At 41.8% G+C, this 23,353-nt stretch overlaps 1 protein-coding gene across 2 annotated transcripts in view; it reads left to right on the forward strand.

Moving 5' to 3' along the window:
- The first annotated feature begins 10,241 nt into the window (after positions 1–10,241).
- Positions 10,242–23,353, forward strand: part of LOC120399976 (gamma-aminobutyric acid receptor subunit rho-1) — an 83,861-nt gene continuing 70,749 nt past the window's right edge. For both annotated transcript variants that reach the window (XM_039528261.1, XM_039528260.1), the window contains exon 1: positions 10,242–10,363. In XM_039528261.1, the coding sequence (XP_039384195.1) occupies positions 10,242–10,363 (122 nt within the window). The remainder of the gene's footprint in view (positions 10,364–23,353) is intronic.

A 23,353-nucleotide genomic window follows, 5' to 3' on the forward strand; every position in this document is an offset into this window, starting at 1 on the left:
CTGTAAAAACCACCAAAATCATACATATTTCAACATTTTAAAATCTCTTTTAAAAATGTTAAGCATCATTATAAAAGCTTATTCCAATTTTAGCAGCAAAACCTCAATACAAGAGGTCAAATATCCTGCCACACAGGATAATCCAGCAAACAGAATGCAAATAACACTGCAGAATGATCAGAGACAAAAGGAAGCAATTCTACAAAACAGCACATTCATAATTTGGAAAACTTCAAACATGGAATTTGGTCTGCATGAAAGAACTGCGACGAAGAAAGGGAACCGTGCAACAGATAAAGAAGACACGGAGTAAAGAACACTAACAAAAACTAAATATTTTATTTTTATTCTTTGATAAGCAGGCTTGGATCAAAGATGTTTTGGCACTTTTTTCCCCTCTGATTTGAGGTTGTTGCTCTACCAGATTTCATAAATATTTTATTTGTTATTATTAGTGATTTCTTAAGTGCCCCCAAATGCCCTAGGCACTCACAAAGCAAATAAAGACCCAACCTTTGCTTAGAAAAGCATGCAAGCCTGATTTGATATGACACAACAAGTGGGGGGCACAAAGAGACAAGATTGAGGGGGAAGGATGACAATAATAGATATCACACAGTTACTTAGGGCCAGCTGGTGTTAATTGGTATAGCTCCAACACTGATGCAGATGTATGCCAGCTCAGGATTTGTCCTTAGTATTTCAAAGTGACATCCTCCTGTTAGGGAGTGTGACGGGGCGCACTCGCCTCTCACTGGACGGGGAAGGGTTAATGGGCTGTGGGTTGAGATAGCCATGCCCCCTTTACTCTACCGGGCATGTTCCATGTGCACTGGTATAAAAGGTAGCAGCTCAGCTCAGTTGGGGCTGACTCCTGGGGAGGAAGGATGTGCTCCATTGGCTCCAGCCAAGGATCAGCCAAAGCCCAAGATGTTGTAACCCAGAGGTCCCCAACGTGGTGCCCACGGGCACCATGGCGCCCGCCGGGGCATCCATGTGCACCCACCTACTGGCCACTGGACAGGCAGCTGCTGAAATGCTGCCAAGAAGTGGCAACATCAAGAAGCGCTACCGCCAAAATCCCGCCGAATTTCAGCAGCATTTCGGTGGCGACACCTCTCGATGATGCTCCTTCACAGCGGCATTTCGGCGGCGATGCCTCTTGATGTTGCCGCTTCACGGCGGCATTTCAGTGGCTGCTTGTCCGGCAGCCACAGTCCTCGGCAGCTAGTCATCCGGCGCCTGCCCCACGGAAAAGGTTGGGGACCACTGCTGTAACCCAAGCAGATGCTTAGGTACTTACTGAGAGACCCTGCTGTGTCAGGAGTCACAGGGGACAACACAGACTGGGGAACCCGGAGACAGCAGAGATGCCCAGACTGTGGCCATGGGAACTATGCTAGGAAGCAGCCCAGGGAAATTAGATAGTGGCCCAGTTGGTGAACTGGAGTTGTGAGTCAGCGTGTTTCAGTTGGAATCCCCCTGCTGACTCAGTGGCACATGCCCCTGGCACTACCAGGCCCTGGGCTGGGGTCCAGTGGAGAGGGAGGGCCTGGACCCGCCCCCCCACAAGGGCCATCGCCCTCTTCCTTGTGTGTGGTGGCCCCCTTCTGGACTGACTTTGGCCACTAGGCCTCACTGCCCTGCCAGGAAGGGTAAATCTATGGACTCTGGCTGCTAGGCCTTACTGCCCTGTCTTCCTGGGATGAATGGACTGATTGTGGCTACTAGGCCTTACTGCCCTGCTAAGAGGGGTGAACATATTGACTTTGGCCATTGGGCTGCACTGCCCAGCTAGTAGGGGTGAATACATTGACCCTAGCCATTAGGCCTCATTGCCCTGCCGAGAAGGGTGAATCTATGGACTCTGGCTGCTAGGCATTACTGCCCTGTCCTCTTGGGGTAAAGGTACTGACTGGGGTTACTAGGCCTTACTATCCTACTAAGAGGGGTGAATCTATTAATGCTGGCCATTGGGCCGCATTGCCCAGCCTCATTAGGGCAAACTTACTGACGATAGCCCATGGGCCTTACCATCCTGCCAGCTGGGGCCAACTTATTGACTCTGGCCATTGGGCTGCACTCCCCTGCGAAGAAGGACTAATATATAGACAGGGGTTAGGTGTGTGATGGGATGCACTGGCCTCGCACTGAACAGGGTTTTCCCCAACCCTGTCACAGGGAGATTCCCACCTCTCCCCCTCTCTCTGCACATCTGCTGATCTTTGCAACACATGAAGACAGCAGATCTAATTACAAAACCTGCCACTGGGATATGAGTATTTCCTTCTTTGTACCTTCTAAGGAAATATTTTCTTCTTTCCCTTTTACCCTGCATTTAAAATAATCTCCTCAGTACAAACATGGCAGCTATATTTTTCCCAACTTTCTGGCCCCTAACATCCATGGAAAAGTCTATTTCAAATACAAAGGACAAAGTTGTGGCTGTCCAAAACAACAACTGTGCCATGATGGAGGCCAACAGTGAACTTCACTAGTTGCTATATGTTCCAAAATATCATGAGATATCTGGGCTAAATCCTTCATTGGTGAATGTTTTGTATCATCAACAACTGTGAACTATTTATTCAAGGTACTTGTATAGCCTCATCTCCTCCCCCACCTACCCCTCACCCCCCGGTACAGGACAGATAGAGAGAATACCACCACAAAGCGAATGCAGCAGAACAATTCCCCAAAGTTGACAAGTACAGGGATCAAAGGGTGATAGATGGACCATAATCCTTCAGTATGTCTAATTTAAAAAAAAAATAATGCATTCAAGGGGTAGACTAAAACATACAGGCACACTCCTGACAGTCTGCAACCCACCTGCACAGTGCTGCTTCATAAAGAAGCAGAACTTGAGAGAGCCAATAATAAGTCTTCCAACAACATAATTTCAATTAGTTAGGTCCACTTGCTGTTCCTCCAGCTATAACAATTAGCTGTTCAAATTCATGTTGAATTTACTAAATTGTTTTGGTCAGAAACCCAAAAGTTTTAAAAACTGAAACATTTCATTTTTAAAATGCTTAAATGAAATGTTTTAACTTTTTGATTTGAAATAGCATTTCCTGTCAAAATTTCATTCAAATTTTATTTAAGGCTTTAACCTAAAAAAAGACCATAATTGAGGTTACTTTTTTCTTCAGTTTTTCAGAACTGCCAGTGAACAGAAAGATCATTATAATTCTCACAGTTCTAGTCAAAGTCACATGCAGATGGAGTGACATGCCCATTAAGGTTTGCATAACGAGCTCTAATATTCCAAGGGGTGACACCCATTAAAAATATCTCCATTAATGGGCTTTTTTAAGAGTGACTGGTACAATCTAGATATTGTGATAGTTCCTGTGCCTAAAATAACAGTACCAGCTCCTCCATGTCAGCCAACTGAAATCTAGTGTCATGCACTTCACTGCAGTGTGTTCTTCCCTTTGCCCAGATGTGATCCTCGGGGCATTAGAGATGCACTCTGCATAACACTGCAACATCTTCACCACCATGAGGTTTGTGAACCATCAGATGATTTAATCACACAGGAGAAGGCCAAAATCCTGGAAGGTTCATAACTGTGGGTAGAAACATCATTGTGGTGAACAGCCTTATATGGACCACCTGCTTTCCCATCTAGGACAATGCAACTGGTTTTGGTTTGGTACAGTACCTAGTTGCTGACATGACTTTTATCCTGACCTTACCTCTATTTCAGACAAGGTTGTGGTTACAGGATTCAGAATAAAGGTGCCTTAAGGCAAAACACACTTTTTGTTCCAGCTGTGCTATCATTTTGGAGATAGACTGGTTCTAACACAAATGTGGTGCTCAGTAATCTTACAATTTTTTATAGCACAAAAGCGTATGCACAGAAGGACCATTTCAGTCCTGAAACCAAGATACGTCTTTTAGGTTGTGGGACTCAGAATTTCAAAGGTGGATTTGATGGACAGCTATTACATGACTCATGGATTTTATTCCTGGCTCTGCCACTGACTTTCTATGTGGCCCTGGGCAAATCATTTAATGTCTTTGTAGCTCTTCCCCACCTCCACCCCGCATCCATGGAACAGACATAATAGTTACCAAACTCAGGGATATTGTGATATGTAATTAAATATTTGTAAAATGTTTTGAGATTTTTGGATGAATGGTGTTAGATATGTACAATTATATGTACCCATATTATTGCTTATATTACCTCTAGGGCTCAAACTGTTCAAGTTGTTGGAATACAGCTGGCAAGTTTAGTTCAGGACTAGAGCTGGGTAAATAATGCAAAAAAATTCAGTATTTACAAAGGCTCATCTTATGAGATAACAAACAACTCCATGCTATAATCTGACCAGGCACAACTAAGCAACAAATCAAATGTACAGTATTTGCAATCAATCCCTAGAGTAAACCAAGGAAGATATTCATTGATCAAATTTGAATGATAAATCCATATGAGGAAATCAGTCTGTTCACAGCCATTCCATAAGCTGTACAAGAGGATAAATGTGTTAAGTATCTTGTTCACTGAAAATTATTCACTCAGGTCTCTTCAATACCCACAGGGCCTTCTATCCACTGAATAAAAAATGCTGTCTGTTTTAATCTCCAGCATCATGCAAAAATCTCACTTATGGAAACCAGGCAAAATTAACCCTCAGCCTGCTAGTAATTTTGATAGAATAAATGTTTAAAGCCAAGAGATTTATTCCTTTTTTTAAAAAAAATGGTGACCTCTTCATCTTAATTTTCAAATGCCTTTCCCTCTCCCCTCCATCCTTGTTTTACTTCTCAAAGGCCTGCTTTGCTCCTTGTTTTAAGAAAATTATGATCTAAGATAAACCTTATTTCTTCATCTTAAACAGCAAATTTTCTACCCAGACTCTGGAAGCCCTGAGCACTCAGAAGTCAGTTGATGCTGGTTTGGGATGATTAAAGAGCACATAATATTTTAGGGCTCAATCCTACTCCCGACGTATTCATTGGAGATTTATTATTAATGTATATTGAAGACTGTAGTGCCTGGAAACCAGAGCCCTATTGTGCTAAGCCCTATGCAAACATAACAGTTTTGCCATTAGCTTCCATGGGCATTTAAATGGTCCCAAATCTATGGCTTTTTATTACCGTGTTGATCCTGGGGCATAGCTGATCTCCTCTTCTAACCAAAGATGCAGCCAGCTCACCAAAAACTGTTTTCAGTTACAGGCTTGCTGATTTCCTACCTCCTTGTGGTTCTCTGATTTCTTGTGGTTGGAGGCTACGAGGGTTGAATGGTGGTCACTGGGAGCTGAAACTGTGGAACAATCTGGAGAAGTGATGGCTGGGACCTTGACCTGATCACCTTCTGTGCAAGGATTTTATGTAGACATACAGAAGAGCTATGAGTGAGACTACGTGATGTTATTTTTCCTTAGTCAGAGACATTGAAGAAATATCCAGCTAAGCTCTCAGGCAGAGGAAAGTCTGAGTAATTTAGACTGATTTGCTCCTTTGTTGATTTCTGCAATTGATTATTGTGATGTTCCTGTCAGACAAGATAGGAAAATAGGAATTGCAATACTAGATCTGTGCAGGGTTCATCTAACACAGTATAATCTAGTGGAAAGAATACTGGGCTGAGACTCAGGAGACCTAGATTCTATTCCTGGCTCTGTTGCTGACTTACCGTGTAACCTTAGGCAAGTCACTTTGCCTCTCTGTGCCTCACTTTCCCCTTCTACCCTGACTTTTGTGTGTCTTTTCTATTTAGGTTATAAGCTCCTTGGGCCAGGGATGGTCTTTGACTTTGTGTTGGTATAGTGCCTAGCACCCCTAATAATAATACTCCTATCTGACCATGGCCAGTACCACCTGCAATAATCCTCATAACAGACAATTATGGAATAGCAATAAAGAGTCCTGTTGCACCTTATAAACTAACAGACGTATTGGAGCATGAGCTATCCGACGAAGTGGGTATTCACCCACGAAAGCTCATGCTCCAATACGTCTGTTAGTCTATAAGGTGCCATGGGACTCTTTGCTGCTTTTACAGATCCAGACTAACACGGCTACCCCTCTGATACTTGAGTTACGGAATAGATTGCCCATAGGGAAAGCTTCTTCCTAACCCCCATCAGAGGTTTGCATATGCCCTGGAGCATGGAAGTTTATATCCCCTGTATTTTATCATCTTATCCAAGGTAGCTGTGGATGGTCTCATTATTCATAGGAGGACACGTTTACACTAGCAAGGATCAGACTCATCAAGTTTCTTCTGTATGTCAATGATACACCTCTACATCTCTAGCCCCATGGATCCTGTGTGCTCCATGTCTGCCCTGGAGTAATGTTTGAGTGATATTATCATCAGCTACCTCATCCTGAGCCCTGGTAAAGCAGAGGTTATGACTCACTTTTCCTTCATGTGCCAAATTGAGGTGATTTGCTCAGGAAGAGCAAGTCAGGTTAATAATCTTTGCATCACTTTCAACCACTCTCTTTCCAGGGAAAACCTTTTGTTAGATGTGGCACAATTTACATAGTCTACACCCTTATTTATTCAGTGACAACTTTACAACAGCCGCACATGCCCTCATGACTATGAGATTCAATTATTATTGTATTCCCTCTTGGTGGGGCTGATACCAGGGCTTCTCTATCACTTGCAGCTTGTTCAGAATGCTGCAGCACATTTGCTCCTATTCCCTGGTGCCCATCATAGCAAAGACACAATCACCTACTCCCCACCTAAGTCTTGATGGTGGGGTATCTAAAAAGTGGCTGACATATGAGCACAGCTAACTATCATGATGAGATTAAAGGAGGAACCCTGTAAGGCAGCCAAGGCCTATGCCATTAGGGGCTTTGAAACCTACCAGGGCCTGTCTAACAATTACAGAAAGCCAAGGCAAATCACAGGATGAGCACATGAGGTAAGTATTTTTGATCTCATTATGATGGCTAAAGATAAATTAATCAGTGGATTGGAAACTGGTGGTTCCTTGGGACCAAAGACTATGACCTGGTTACATTCAATGTGGACAAACAGAGAACTTCCCAGACAGTTACATACATACTTGATGTGATATTAGTTGTGAATGTTTAGAGCTGCCACTAGGGTGTACACTGCTAAGAGACAAGAGTGTGTAACAGGAAATAGAGTCAGTCAGGCTTGCATCCATCCTAGCCATGGTCTGCTGGGTCTCTCCAGATGGTTATGTCTGACCCAGCCTTTTTCCAAATACCACCCAAGCAGAATTTGATTTCCAACACCCTCAGGGTAAGCAGATTCCTGAGGTTCTATCAATCTTTCAGCTTGGATGAGCAATCAGAAGAGAAACAAGTTAATACCCTGCTCCATACAATGGTACCTGCAGCAGAGGACATTATACTTTCCAGAAGCCTCACAGCTGCTCAAATGAAACAGAGCAATGCAGTTAAACAACTAAATACACATTTCATGCCATGCTTCAATACAATTTCTTGAGCTGGCACAATTTCACTTATGCAAACAAGAGAAGCATGAATCAGCAAACGACTTCATAACAGTCCAGTACAACCTAATCCAACACTGTGGCTATAAGGAGATGAATAAAGAACTTAATCAGAGACAGGCTTGTTGCAGAGCAGAGGGACAGCCAGCTATCAGAAAGGTTTCAGAATGATCCTAACCTCACACTAGAAGCAGCCAAGAACATAGTCCTCCAAAGCCAATACATAAAGCAACAGACTCTCCTCAGGAATAACTAAGGAGCAGGCCACAGAGACATGGGAAGATGCCTCAGGATGCAGAAGCAATACACACCCAAACCAGTACAGGCACAAAAGGATCCAGAGCAGCTATACTAACATGGAGTAAGAGAAACGGAATACAACAAGAGCATGAAAGAATGCCCATGGTGTGGCAAGCCACCTCACAGCAAACTGCTTTGTCCAGCAAGGGACACCACATGCAGGAAGTGTCTAAAAAGAGGACATTATGCAGCAGTCAGATGGTCTAAACATATGGTAGCTACTGATTTTCAAGAAGAGGATCCAAAAGACACAGATTGGACACCTTGGAGCCAGAGATGACCAAAGAGAACCACCATAGATTACCACAATCTCCTTGGGAAAATATAGAACAGACTTCAAAATAGATTCCATGGATTTCAAGGCCAAAAGGGACCATTGTGATAATCTAGTCTGCCCTCCTCTATAACTCAGTCCATAGAACTTCCCCCAAAATAATCGCTACAACATACCTTTTAGGAAAACATCCAATCTTGATTTTAAAAGTGTTTGTTATAGAAAATCCATGACCCTTGGTAAATTGTTCCAAAGGTCATCCAGCTATTTTTGCATGATATTCTGGTCCTCCACTGTGTTGGCAATACCTGCCAACTTTGGGTCCTCCGCAAATTTTATTAGCACACTCCCACTTTTTGTGCCAGCGTGATTAATGAAAATGTTAAATAAGATTTGTCCCAAGACTTATCCTTGAACTACACTAGTAAGCTCCCTCCCTCCTGACAGTTCACCTTTCAGCATGACCCATTGTAGTCTCCCTTTTAATCAATTCCTTACCCACCTTTCAATTCTTATATTAATCCTCATCTTCTCCAATTTAACTAATTTCCTATCTGGAACTGTATCAAATGTTTTATTGAAATCCAGGTAGATTAGATATACTGCATTTACTTTATCTAGAAAATCAGTTATCTTGTTAAAAAAAATAAATCTGGTTGATCTGGCATGATCTACCTTTTGTAAAATCATGTTGTATTTTATCCCGTTTACCTCTTTGTCTTTAATTACTCTTTCAAAATTTGTTTTAATACCTTGCATACAATTGAGGTCAAACTAACAGGCCTGTAGTTTCCCAGATCACTTTTTTCACCTTTCTTATATACAGGTACTATATTTACAATTCTCCACTCATAGCATACATGCCCCCCATGTCTCTCTTGTGGCCTGTGACATACAGGTCAGACTAGATGATCTAATGGTCCCTTCTAGCCATAAACTCTGTATACCAACTGAGGAGTTCAATAGAGCTATGACAATTTAAGTCAATGGAGCTATGACAATTTATACCAGGCAAGAATATGCCCCAGTGTCTTTAAGAGGAATCAGCCTGAAGAGAAGGTGGTGACTAGTTGTCCTGGTATAGGGTGGGAATTGTATGCATAGCGGGCATGTAAAGAAAAAGTATTGGTGACAGCTGTGGAAGAAATGGAGGACTAGGGTAAATTTGGCATCAGTGGTAGAATGCAAGGGATAGTAGCAAGTGATAAGAGATAAGGTGTGGATCGACGCAGAGCTGCATAGGGTCATGAAACCAGGGGTTTAAACTTGAAGCTGTTGATAATGGGGAGCCATTATAGTGCTTCAAAGAGAAGGATCAAGATGTTGGCAGGAAGTGCAGAAATGGAAGCAACAGCTATTTCTAATTTTAATTAACATCAGAGACAATTTCTTTACTTGCTAAAGATGTAGAACATTTTTTTCCTCTAGTCCTTTGAAATCCTCTGTTGCTCTCTTCACCCTGTCATTCTCTAGTCTGCAAGTGACAATCAACCATGTATAATGATCTCTTATAAATATCCAACTGCAGAGAGGACAAATGACTCACCCTATGCTCATCTTCACCTCCCTAACTAGATATTTTCCATAGATCCTGTGTATGTCCAAACAGCTTGGCAGTGAAGTGCGCGACACAGGTTCCGTAAGCGCATCAACAACGGCATCACCACACACTGCAAGCATGAAGCAAAACCAGGGAAAATAAGATCAAATATTTTCCTTAAAAGCTAGATAGAAATTATGATGATTAGCTACTGGAAGCAGATACAAATAGGTGTTTAATAAAGACTATCGTATTAGGCATTAACAGGTACACTTAAATCAGCAATTAAAGAAATCTTTGATCAGCTAGAATACCCTGGTTCACCAGAAATATGCCATTTTCCAAAATACCTGAAAGACTTTGTTTTAAACCAATTTATACAATAGCCTGTTTGAACAAAAAAAAATCGTTCTGTAGGAATACGTGAATGCTACACTGTTCGAAAATCCCTACCATCTGACGTAGAGGGATTTATAGGTTTAGTGGAAATTGCTTTCCCCACTATCCAGATTAAATACTGCAGGATGATTTTTTGTATGAGTAAACATCCTTCCAATAACGAAGGGACTGATAATGTCTTAAAAAGAGAAACAGAATCTACATTTTGGTTTTCTTCTTGTATGGACTATTTCTGGATATAGGACCCCAAAGTATCATGTTGACTGTCCATAAAATGCAGTTTAGCATCTTCTTGCTGTTGTGGGGATGGGTTTTGTCTACTGAATGCAGAGCTCACCGGCAAGGAAAAGAAATACATGAGGTATATAAGAAGGGCAGGTGAGTCTCCTTGTAAATTCAGATATATACAATTTGGGCAAATGCAACATTGCAGATAACTATATCATTCCTAATGCAGACCTCTGAAGTTCGTATTGCAGTGTATTCAGGGTTATCTGACCAACAAATATTGTGCTTAGCTTTTTCTTTTTCCTCCAATGACTAGTAATTTTACATTTTTTACATCCAAAACCACTAGTATCAACAATCTGGTTTAATGTGGCAACAATCTGGTTTGCTTGTTCTTGATTATAGCTGCTTTGGGGAAGGAAAGGAGGAGTTGATTGTTTATTGCAGTAGAATGCTGGGGTATTTACAAGAGTGGATACAAAAGTTTTATTAGTTCCAACATTTCTGCAGACTGCAAGGATACAATCAGTTATGCCTGTGAACAAGAAAGGACGTTGAATAACCTGCAGATCAATTGCCCAGTTGTTTCCAAAAGGGCTACATGCTAATTTTTTTCCAGTGCTGCCATATGCAGTCATTTAGGAGTTTGACTGGAGGGAAATTTTCCTGATATTAGAGCAGTTTCATGTTGCGTTTTGGAGTACTCATGTTCTGTTTTGTAAAAAATGTTGAGGTCTAGTAAGAATAATTACATAACATGACCTGTACATGCAAGTAGACCAACACAAGGGGATATTGCTGGAGAAAAAAAATTCTGTGCACTTGTATGGAGGGTATCACCAGCTTATGCCTTCTAAGAAGTCAGTGTTTAAAATGATGTCTGCTGAAGCTTTCCAACACAAACTAAGATTTTCCCTTCACTGCAATCATTGTTTTTGCTCATTAGCAACTATGAATTGTCACCAATGCTATCTTAATTAACATGAGAAAAAGTAGTTTTAAGGGAGATGAAGTAATAATAGAGATGCAGTAGTGTCAGGCAGGAAGAATTCAAGCCATTTCTATAAACTTCCGTGTTGGGGGAAAATCATCAGAGAATGAAGTATGGTTCCTGTCTGTCTTCAAATACTCCCCTTCTCTGCTTTCTTGAAAATGGGCCAGACTACCCTATTACAGAACTATTCCAGTGTTAATATCTGTGAATCCAAGATCCATCTTGTAAAGTATGAAATGGGTTCAATGGTGATGCCACATATCCAGAAATAAAACTGGGAAGATGGCTGCAGTGGCCCCTGTTCACAAACAGACCCAAATGGTCATTGCAAGAGATATTAAACCAATGCCACCCTTTGTTGGTTTCATTCAAGTTCACAAAAATGGCAGCGATGTTCTACCATCCTGTTGACCCTAGCAAAGTAGATGGCAAGGTGTAAACTGGCAGCTTTAACAGGTTGAAAAAAATACAGTGTACAACTTGTACAAACCTGTGTACGCCCATAATGCAGCTGTAATTAGCATCTTTATTAGAGAGATATCCCCAAGCACTTCATGAAAAATACTGTTAAGGGAAACAATAAATCCTAGTGAGGGGAGACATTAAGAGGCACATGCCAAAGGAAGAAGGACATATTCAGGTAGCACTTGAAAATAAACAGATGGTTCTTTGTGCCTTGTGTGGTTTCATTATCCCACCAGGCCCTCTGAAGCACTGAGAATCCAACTGAGGTGACACTGCTGCTGGCTGCTGTGGAGGAGAGCACACCCTGGGCCCCACCTCCTCCATACACAATTTGGGATGGTTACCTCTGCTAGTGGCCAGGCTGGCATTAGACTTGTTGTGGCCCAGGGCAGAACCTAAGGAGTCGCCCCCCCATCCCGCCTCCCTGAGCTGCTCACAGGTTGGATTTCTGCAACGCCTGAGGTCCCCTGTGGCGTGGGGCCCTGAGCATTTGCCCTGCTTACTACCCCCTAACACCAGCTCTGCTAGAAGCAATAGCCTCGAGCAGTCCATGCAATTAGAGAAGTGTGAGGCCTGGAGCTGTGCCCAGTCCTTCCCTAGTGGTACAAAATGGAGGTGGAGGGGAAAGGTGCCTGGCACTCTTCTCTCCTGTGCGCTGCCTGTTCTGACCTAAGGTGTCAAAGACGTGGGGGAATTAGGAAATTGCTCTCTGTGGCTGTTGCTATGTGGAAAGCTCTCAAGGAGCACATGCATAGTTCCCTGTTCTGATCTATAGACACAACTGTATGTCAATTTGTTTAATATACAGAAGCAGCATCTGGGAGTGTTGCAATAGTTAAGTGCCTTTAAGTATCTCTCTATTTTTACAAAAAAGGGAGAAACATGATGAGACAGAATGTAGGAATGTAATAGTAATGGAGAGGGCTAGTAAGCAGAAAAAAGTATAAATAACTTTATCCACAGGATGAAATAGGATATTAAGATAGTTCCAACAGAATCACTTAATAAGTAGGAAAACCCCAACCGGAGTGATGGGGCTGTTCAGCAAAGCAGGATGTTAGGCCAATCAAGCCGATCTATGTGAGGGCCCAATCACACAGGGCCAGATCCCAAGCTGCAGTCCAGCAACACTCCACTCAGCACACCTTGGGAGACCACCTTAAGCAACTTTTGTGATCCTGGATCACTCTGTAGGGCTGATCCTCCTGGGGCAATTTGGAATAGCCTGAAGGCTGGAAGGGGCAGTTCCAGCAGCCAAGGATCACCAGGGTATAGGAACACACCATCCATGCCCCCTCTACCAGTCACAAGGACGGGGGAAGTGAGTACCCCATAGAGCAATGCTACTTCACTTGACAATCCTTACTTTGAAGTGATCCTCCACTGGCCAAGTAAGGAAGGTTTCAGATAGCTTTGCAGCAATGATCAATCTGGCCCTGGCCCAAAATCTCTCAGAGGTTTGTAGATTTTAAGGCTAGAGGTGACAATTATCATCTGGTTTGACCTCTGGTATAAGACAGGCTATAAATCCTCACACAGTAATTTCCACTTCAAGCCCATAAACTTCTGTGTGAGCTGTAGCATCTCTTTTAGAGATGCATCCGATGTGCATCCGACGAAGTGGATATTCACCCACAAAAGCTCATGCTTCATTATGTCTGTTAGTCCATAAGGTGCTACAAGACTCTTTATCTCTTTTAGAAATACATCCAGGCTTGATTTAAAGACTTAAAGTGATGGAGAACCCGCCACAGTCCTAGGGAAGTTGTTGCAGTGGTTAATTATTCTCACTTTTAAAAAGAATTGCATCTTATTTCTAGTTCAAATTTGGAAACAGAAGCTAGGCAACCATTAGATCTTGTTATGCCTTTTTCTGATTAAAGATTCTCTACAGTCAGATCTCTCTTCCCCAGCTAGGTACTTGCAGAGTACTTGTAGACTGTAATCAAGTCACCTCTTAACCTTTTCTCAGCTAAACTATGTAGACTGAGCTTCTTTAGTCTCTTGCTACAAGGAATGTTTTCCAGACGTCTAATCATTCTTCTAGGGCTTATTTGAACCCTTTCAACAAGGTTTTCAAAATGTTTAAGAAGCTTCATTTAAAATTAAATTAAAATGCTGATCTTAAGCCGCCGGCCTGTTCAGCCCACTCCCGGCCTGGGGTTCTGTTTACCTAGGCCGGCAGCTGGCTGAGCGGGGCCTGCAGCCAGAACCCCAGGCTGGCAGCAGGCTGAGCGGGGCCGGTGGCTGGGACCTCAGCTGGCAAGGGGCCAGCAGCCAGAACCCCAGGCTGGCAGCAGGCTGAGCGGGGCTGGCAGCCCAGACCAACAGCAGGCCAAGCTGCTCAGCCCGCTGCCGGTCTGGGGTTTCATCCACTGGCAAAAGCGGGCTGAGCGGGACCCTAGCAGGCAGTAGCGTGCCATTAAAAATCAGCTCGTGTGCCGTCTTTGGCATGTGTGCCATAGGTTGCCCACCCCTGGTCTAAGACTTTGAGACTAGACAGGATATTGTAAAGTAAGAACTGAAATGAAAAACAGTACAGAACCTACATAATGAGGCGGTGTTATAGCAGCAGACCAGGTGCCAGCTCACACCAAGACCCCTAGGCCTCTCTGAACACTGACCAATGCATAGCTGGAAGCCGTTCTGGCTCACCTTTGTTACTACTGGTAAAATAGATGTTAAGAATGTGTTTAGACTTTATGCAATGCTTGTGAGTTGCTGCCTGCATTTATCTCGCTTATAATATCAGTATCCCATGTTATAGGGTAACTACTTGCTTTGAAACTATAAAAATGTTTGCTATGCAACTGGAAACCCAGTCAGGAGAGAAGCATTACCAAGTGTGAAGTACTAGTTTACGACAAGATGCGTTATCTCCTGTCCAACAAAAGGCGGCCCATATCCATCAAATGAACAATTGTGGAATATCGGTGGACAAAAGACTTTGTTAATTGTTCCCTATCTGGAGAGGGCAATATTTCTAAACATAAGCAAGGGATCCCCAAGCTTCTTAACATGGGTTACCCCTAAAGGACATATATACAGCAGCTTCTAGTGCTTTTTGAAACCCAAGACTGATGCATTTTTGTGTGTATATGTTTGCCTACTTTAAACTTGTAAACTTATTTTGTTTTTCTAGTTAATAAACCTTTAGTTAGTTTAATATAGGATTGGATAAAAGCATGGTCTTCTGGTGAGCCAATGCTGCTAAGAGAGGAAGCAGAGAATTTGAGTATCAAACAGAATGGTTTACTAAGTTCCAGTCAGTTACACCTGTTGAAACCCTTTGAAGGCCAGCAGCCCGTACAAGTGTCACTGAGGAGATAATCTGAAGGACTCTAGAACTACACAGGTGGTGTTGATGGCCTAATTAGACCTGCAGAATTATTACTGGTGAAGATGAGCATATGAAAAGAAGCGTAGGCTCTCTGAACCCAGCTGACCATTAGGTAAAATATCTTTTAACACTAAAATCCTGAAGCCATTGTTACTGTCATCTTTCAGACATGTGCCAGCCTACTAGATAGGTTTTGTTAAACATAGGCATACTGTCTTTTTAAAAAGGGGGTGGGAGAGAGTATCTACAACACTTGCCTCTTCACCATCTCATTGCATGACCTATCCATATTATTTCAGCTTATTATATTCTCCACATAGGAACTCTATTTCTGCTACTGTGGTGCAAGTTGTCCCACATTTCCTTCAATGGAGAGCAGTTATAACAACTGAAATATGTGCTTGCACCATAAACCATTTGGATCACCCTGGTGTTGGACGTTGGACTAAACCTATGGACTAATTCTATGAACTCTGTGCAACTCCTAAGCTCACCATCTCTTCTATGAAATTGATCCCAGAACTGTACTCATGTCTCTATGTAGAATTATCTTTTAACAAATACACATACACACTCTCTCTCTCTCTCCTTTTTTGTAATAAAATTTAGTTTAGTTAATAGGAATTGGCTGTAAGCCTGTATTTGGGTAAAATCTGAAATACTTATTAACCTGAGAAATAATGTGTCCTATCCTTTGGGATTGGTAGAACTTTCATATTTGATTTGGCTGTCTGGGAGGGAGCCCAAATGCTGGGTTGCTTTTAAGGGAACTGTGTTTTGGCTTCTGTGGAAGCTGTTCTGTTACTAGCTGGGTGGATTTAAGTATTGGAATAACTACCAGCTTTGGGGATTGTCTGCCCTGTTCTTTGCAGTTTGCCCTAATTGAGCAACCTCAGTGTGCCCCTGGGGACCCTGGTCACACCCTCAGACTCCAAGGTCTCAGGAGTGGCCCATGACTCTCACAATTCCTCCCTGGAGTTAGCCAACAAATCCCAAGCCAGAAATTCAAATTTAAACCACTCCCACCTTTCCTAGGCTTGAGCTTTAATCCCTCATAAGTCTTCTCTGATTCTCGGTTCCTCAGCTGAGCCCCAAAACCCCATGGCTGCCTCCCAGGAGTCTTAACTCCTCTGGCAGATCTCAAAATGGGGGCAACTCCCCTCCTGTATCTTTTCCCAATTCTCCTCATTCCTGACTTTTATCAGACCATTCTCAGAAAACAGGAAAAAACTCCCTCTTTTTTCCCCTCTCCTCTCACCTTAAGGATACCTCATTGCTTTCCAGTGGACCTGATAATTGACATACTGAACACCTTTTCAGGTGCCAGCAGACATGGTAACTGAGCTCCCAGGCTCCTGTTAACCCACTCAGTATCACTGTGAGGTTTACATCCCATCATAGTTCCCTTCTCTTTTCTTGTTTTTCCTTTTAATTTAGGACTCAGTTACATAAAGCAACATTTGCTAAACATGCAAACGGGAAAAGCAGAGGAAAAATATGGCTAGAACAAAGGTCTCAAACACACAGCCCACAAGGTTATTTTCTGCATCCCGCAAGCGCCTCGCAGCCCCCCCCACCTGCTCTCCCGCAACGTTTACCTAGAGCCGCTCCAGCTAAGCTAAGATGGAATGTTAATGCATGTAAGAGGCTGCCAGTCCTGAAGACTTCAGCATTCTATTCACTAAACTGGTACCACATGGGTAGCAGCAGCACAAGCTTCTTAGCACTGCTCTGCCAGCTTGGGTCTGTGGAACCAGCTCCAGAGGTGAAAGGGTACATAAAGGGCTCCACTCACTGCACATTCACCTCTTTGTGGCTAGGTCTAGGGATTAGCTTTTGCCCCACAGAGCAAGTGTCATTGGTTGCTCACCCTGTGCTTTCTCTCTCTTCACAACCCAAAGTGCTCCCTCTTTGTGATGTGCCCCACCAGCCAGGTCACAGCATACTATCCAGGATATCAAAGTCCCATTGGACAAACTATCCAGGGGCCACCTCAAGCAGTCTTCCATTCCACTTCTAAGTCAGGTGCCATTTCCCAGTGGCTGGCAGGAGAACCCCAGCCCATCTGCAACTCCAGGTCCCAGCCCAGGGGCCTTACGACTAGCAACCCAGGTCTGCACTCAGTCTCACTCCCTGTTGCTATTTCCCCAACTCCTTCCTATTCCACTTCTCTATCCCCTGCTCTATCTCTGGGTTTGCCACCAGAGCTTCCTCTACTTCTCATGGCTACTTCATCCCTCTTAGCCCCTTGCCTATCCCAGGTCAGGGTCCCAGGAATATTCTGCTCCCCAGCACAACTGCAGGCCCCTTCCCAGCAGTCTCCTGCTGACTTCACTTCTTATCTTGATAATTCTAACCCAACTCCTTCCCCACCTGGGCTTCATTTTTGAATTAGGCTTTATCAGTCCCTGGCTGCCCTCCAGGTGCAGCATATATGATTAATTGGCTCCTTCTGGCTCATATTAACCTGCTCAGGAGTTGTAGGGAGTGAACACCTGATCACAGGGGAGTTCATTCAGTCATTGGTGTTCTCATTCAGTGTTCAGCCTGGCTACCTAGACTGCCAATTAGGATAATTTTAAACTGTGTTTTGAGATGTTTATACCTCTCTGTGATGCTCTGTACCTCCGGGGAACACCCAGCAACCACATGTTCATCCTTATAAAATGATTGTGTGGGGTATCCAATGCAAAGTTTGTCATGTTGGGTGTCTTCAGAAGGAGCATGATGCACTGAGCATTGTTGTTATAGTAATGTTATAGGTTGTAATTTCATGTATATAGTTATGAGGCTGAAAATGTGTCTTCATGGCTTAAAATAAGCCTAGGCAAAAACTCTCCAGGAGCAGAGGGGCAGTTCACATCTCATCAGGGCATGTATGGGACAAACCTAGCCCAGCCTCACAGGAACAAAGGACACTGGCCTAGGCAGCAAGAAAGGATCTGTTGGACTCTCGAAGGAGTCACCCCCTTTCCTTTGATCAGTTTGGAACTGTGATGAGGTAATGCTCACCTGACTCTGAAGGGGGGGGGCAAAGCCAAGAGGGAAGAAAGGACATGCTAAAAGGGAGAGACATTTGTCATGCTCTTCCTCTCTCTTCCACCTACATCTACAGATGTGACTGAAGTGCTGATCAAAGGGGAGAACCTGGCTGAAGGGCAACCAGCCAGCCTGTCGAGAGAAGCATCTACGTTTGTAAGGACATTGAAAGTGTTAAGATCAGCTTAGAATATGTTTTGCTTTCATTTCATTTGACCAAATCCAACTTGTTCCAATTTGACTTACAATCACTTAAAATCTATCTTTCACAATTAATATATTTGTTTGTTTATTCTACCTGAAGCAGTGCATTTGGTTTGAAGTGCATCAGAGACTCCCCTTGGGATAACAAGCATGGTACATAACAATTTCTTTGTTAAATTGACGAACTCATATAAGCTTGCAGCGTCCAGTGGGCATAACTGGATGGAGGTTCCTAGGGTTGTGTCTGGGACCGGAGGTATTGGCTAGTGTCATTCGGTTGCACAATCCAAGGAGCAGCTTACATGCCAAAGGCTGTGTGTGAACAGCCCGGGAGTGGGGGTTCTCACAGCAGAGCAGAGTAGGGCTGGCTCCCAGAGTCAAGGATTTGAGTGACCTAGCAGATCACCAGTCCAGATAACACGAGAGGGGAATGCTACACTCTCCATCAAGAACTAGGACAGTGACCACCTGCTTGTACCATACAGGCTATTAGCCAGCTGTTGGATGATAATTTTAAGTCATTACCAACCTGAACTGGAGATGGGTTGGTGACCTAGAGAAGAAATGCTCTGCACCTCAATATTACCCCCTGGAAACACAGTGCCTCCTCTTTAATTTTTCATTTATATTTATCAAATTAAAGAGGGCAGATTGGGGTGTAAAATAATCATTTCTGCATCCAACAGCATAGAACACAAATGGAATGTTTTAATGCCAAATGCATTTTGAAATTTCAGTGAAGTTTTGAATTTTTAAAAAAATGGGAAATTTTGAAGAGAGTCTCTACATTGTCTTTTTTTTACAAAACAGTGCTGTATGTTATGAAGGTTATAGTTTCCATACATATTTAGCTTTGGTTACATTGTGAAGCAATAAGCTATAAATATGTGCAATACAAATGGATGAAGAGAGTGAAAACAAAGGAATGCAAAAAGCTATTCTATATTTATAACAACTCATTCCAAGGTGCACATACATCATTTATACATGTTTTGTACTTGAAGCCAGGGACAGCTTAAGCAGAACAAAAGTTTGAATCACCATTGTGATATTGTGGTAAGATCTGATGATGTTGCATCATGACATTGTGCTGAAATGTCATACCTTAGTATAATGTTACAATGCCACAACAAATACTTTTTACTAGTAGTTTTAGAAATCTTCAAACACCCCTCTTTACCTAAAGGAGTACACAAGTCAGGGAGGAATATATGGTGGTAGCATAGAAGATCGTGTAATTCACCTACTATGAATAAAAGTGCCCATTTTACTATTAGATCTGTAAATGAATACTAATATGTACAAAATGCTTGTCTCTTGCTCCTCCAGTAATTGCCTTATCAAGCTTTTAAAGTCCTTGATTATATCATTTGGTATTGAGCAGTCTAGCTTTCATCTTACATTTTTAATAGGGTGTTGTGCGATTAGACTATAATAGAATATCATTTATTTGAATATTTTTGGATGTTTTCTACATTTTCAAATATATTGATTTCAATTACAACACAGTATACAAAGAGTACAGTGCTAACTTTTTATTTATTTTTTATTACAAATATTTGCACTGTATAAAAACAAAAGAAATAGTATTTTTCAATTCACCTAATAAAAGTACTGTAATGCAATCTCTTTATCATGAAAATTCAACTTACAAACATAGAATTATGTATAAAAAAACTGGATTAAAAATAAAACAATATAAACTTTTAAAGCCTGCAAGTCAACTCAGTCCTACTTCTTGTTCAGTCAATCACTCAGACAAACAAGTTTGTTTATATTTGCAGGAAATAATGCTGCCCGCTTCTTGTTTATAATGTCACCTGAAAGTGAGAACAGGCATTTTCATGTCACTGTTGTAGTCAGCGTTCCAAGATATTTACATGCCAGATTCACTAAAGATTCATATGTCCCTTCATGCTTCAACTACCTTCCAGGGGACATGCTTCCATATTGATGACAGATTCTGCTCGATAACAATCCAAAGCAGTGCAGACTGATGCATGTTCATTTTCATTATCTGAGTCAGATGCCACCAGCAGAAGGTTGATTTTCTTTTTTGGTGGTTTGGGTTCTGTAGTTTCTGCATCAGAGTGTTGCTCTTTTAAGACTTCTGAAAGCATGTTCCACACCTCAGCCTCTCAGATTTTGGAAGGCACTTCAGATTCTTAAACCTTGGGTCGAGTGCTATAGCTGTTTTTAGAAATCTCACATTGGTACCTTCTTAGTGTTTTGTCAAATCTGCAGTTAAAGTGTTCTTAAAATGAACAACATGTGGTGGGTCATCATCCGAGACTGCTACAACATAAAATATATGGCAGAATGTGGGTAAAACCAAGCAGGGTACATAAAATTCTACCCCAAGGAGATCAGTCACAAATTTAATTAACGCTTTTTTTTTAAATGAGCATGGAAGCATGTCCTTTGGAATGGTGGCCGAAGCATGAGGGGGCATACAAATGTTGAGCATATCTGGCACGTAAATACCTTACAATGCTAGCTACAAAAGTGCCATGCAAATGCCAGTTCTCACTTTCTGGTGACACTGTAAATAAGAAGATAGCAGTATTATCCTCTGTAAATGTAAACAAACGTGTTTCTCTTAGCAGTTGGCTGAACAAGAAGTAGGACTGAGTGGACTTGTAGGCTCTGAAGTTTTACATTGTTTTTGTTTTTTAGTGCAATTATGTAACAAAAAATCTACATTTGTAAATTGCACTTTCATGACAAAGATTGCAGTATGGTACTTGTATGAGATGAATTGAAAAATACTATTTCTTTTATCATTTTTACAGTGCAAATATTTGTAATCAAAATAATGTACATTGATTTCAGTTACAACACAGACTACAATATATATGAAAATGTAGAAAAACATCCAAAATATTTAATAAATTTCAATTGGTATTCTATTGTTTAACAGTATGATTAAAACAGCAATTATTTGCAATTATTTCGGAGTCAATCACGTGAGTTAACTGCGATTAATTGGCAGCCCTAATTTTTAAGCTTTCATACAGACAGCAGCCTACCTATCGTACTCTTCATTCAGCTACTCACTTTTATCAGGACAGAATGCATCTCACTCTGCATGGAATTAGAGATAAACACACCTCTCAGACTATTTTTGATTCACCAAAATTAGTTCAAGGCAGCAAACCTTTTATTACTGTAATTTAAATCCAGGGTTTTCCCCCTCCAAGGATGATTCGATTTAAAAACAAATATGTTTCTCAAACTATAGGAAAGCCTATGCTTTGTTTAGGGAAAAAGAAGAATTTCCAAAGTTAAGTTGGCACTTGTATACTGTGTATATATTGTATTCTTTCATTATATTTTCCCTACTCTCCTTGTATTTGTTTCTCATTCTAATTTCTCTCTTCATTTTTCACCCCATCAGATATTTGTTCCTGTCTGATTTTTAGCCTCTTATAAGGGGGATAAAAACCTCAGTGTTTGAGTTCTAGTTAAACTCTACAAGCCATAATGATTGAGTGTGTTCCAAAGTGGGCAAAACTGGTTTACCAGCCTGTCTTTACTTACATTATCACATCGTGTCTTCTTAACGCTTCCCTTTCGTGGTTTTTAAGGGGAGATGCTCACCAACACATTTAAAAGTATCAGAGGGGTAGCCGTGTTAGTCTGGATCTGTAAAAGCAGCAAAGAGTCCTGTGGCACCTTATAGACTAACAGACATATTAAATGCATAACCTTACACTTCTCACTATTGACTAAGTATTGGAGCATGAGCTTTTGTGGGAGAATACCCACTTCGTCAGACGCATGTAGTGGAAATTTCCAGAGGCAGGTAAATATGCAGGCAAAAATCAGTCTGGAGATAACGAGGTTAGTTCAGTCAGGGAGGATGAGGCCCTCTTCTAGCAGTTGAGGTGTGAACACCAAGAGAGGAGAAACTGGTTCTGTAGTTGGCAAGCCATTCACAGTCTTTGTTTAATCCTGAGGTGATGGTGTCAAATTTACAAATGAACTGAAGTTCAGCAGTTTCTCTTTGAAGTCTGGTCCTGAAGTTTTTTTGCTGCAGGATGGCTACCTTTAAATCTGCTATTGTGTGTCCAGGGAGGTTGAAGTGTTCTCCTGCAGGTTTTTGTATATTGCCATTCCTAATATCTGACTTGTGTCCATTTATCCTTTTCCGTAGGGACTGTCCAGTTTGGCCGATGTACATAGCAGAGATTGTCCATAGACTTACTGATGCCCCACCTTATCTCATCATTCAGCATATTGCCCTTGGGTAGTCAAATACCAAACTAGTCTTTCTTCACTCTTTCCAATCTAAGAGATGCCATGAAGCTTTGGACACAATGCTGACCATGAGATGCAGATTACATCCTGATAGATCTGTTATCACTGGTAAATTGAGTGTTAGTATAAATGTTGATATTTTAAAATGAGAAATGTAGATATTTCCAGTTCTTTAGTCATGAAACAATTTGTTTAATTGTTGATTTTTTTAGCTGCCCATATAAAGTGTAAAAAGGCTTTATCTGGCTTTTTTCCCCCCAAAGTACTTCTTTGCATTTCCAGTGCTATCATAATATAACTAACTCAAGTTACTTGACATTTTTATTTCAATCAATCCATCCCAGAAATTCCAAGGTCATCTGTCATATGTTGCATTGTCCAACATTGGACTCAGTGTCATCTCTCTTCTAAAAAACCCCTAACATCCCATTGCCCTCCATCTCTTTAATTTTAAACTCATCAAGCAAATTAACCGTTCATACCCCCTTGAATTTTTTCTCCTCCATTTTTCAATTTAACCCCTTATAATCTATCTTTTGCTCACTTCACTGAAACTCCTCTCACTAAAAGAATAATGGTCTCATTCACCTTGAGCTACTTCCTTTTGACATAGTCAATCACATGACTCCAGGAGTTGGGATCACAAAGGGGCTATATAGCCTATGCCTTAATCCAGTCCTGCCTCCACCTCATCTCAGTCCCCCTGCTCTAATTTATTTTGCTTCTCTCCTGTCTATTTCTTTTGTATACTTTGTTCAGTCCTGCCTTTGTGCCTTCTGGCCCTTCCTACCACTCATTTTGCCTAGAATAGATCCCAACAGTATGTTCCTGGTGGTCC

The sequence above is a fragment of the Mauremys reevesii genome, linkage group 3 (genome assembly GCF_016161935.1).
Source record: "Mauremys reevesii isolate NIE-2019 linkage group 3, ASM1616193v1, whole genome shotgun sequence".
NCBI classification, from domain to species: Eukaryota; Metazoa; Chordata; order Testudines; family Geoemydidae; genus Mauremys; species Mauremys reevesii.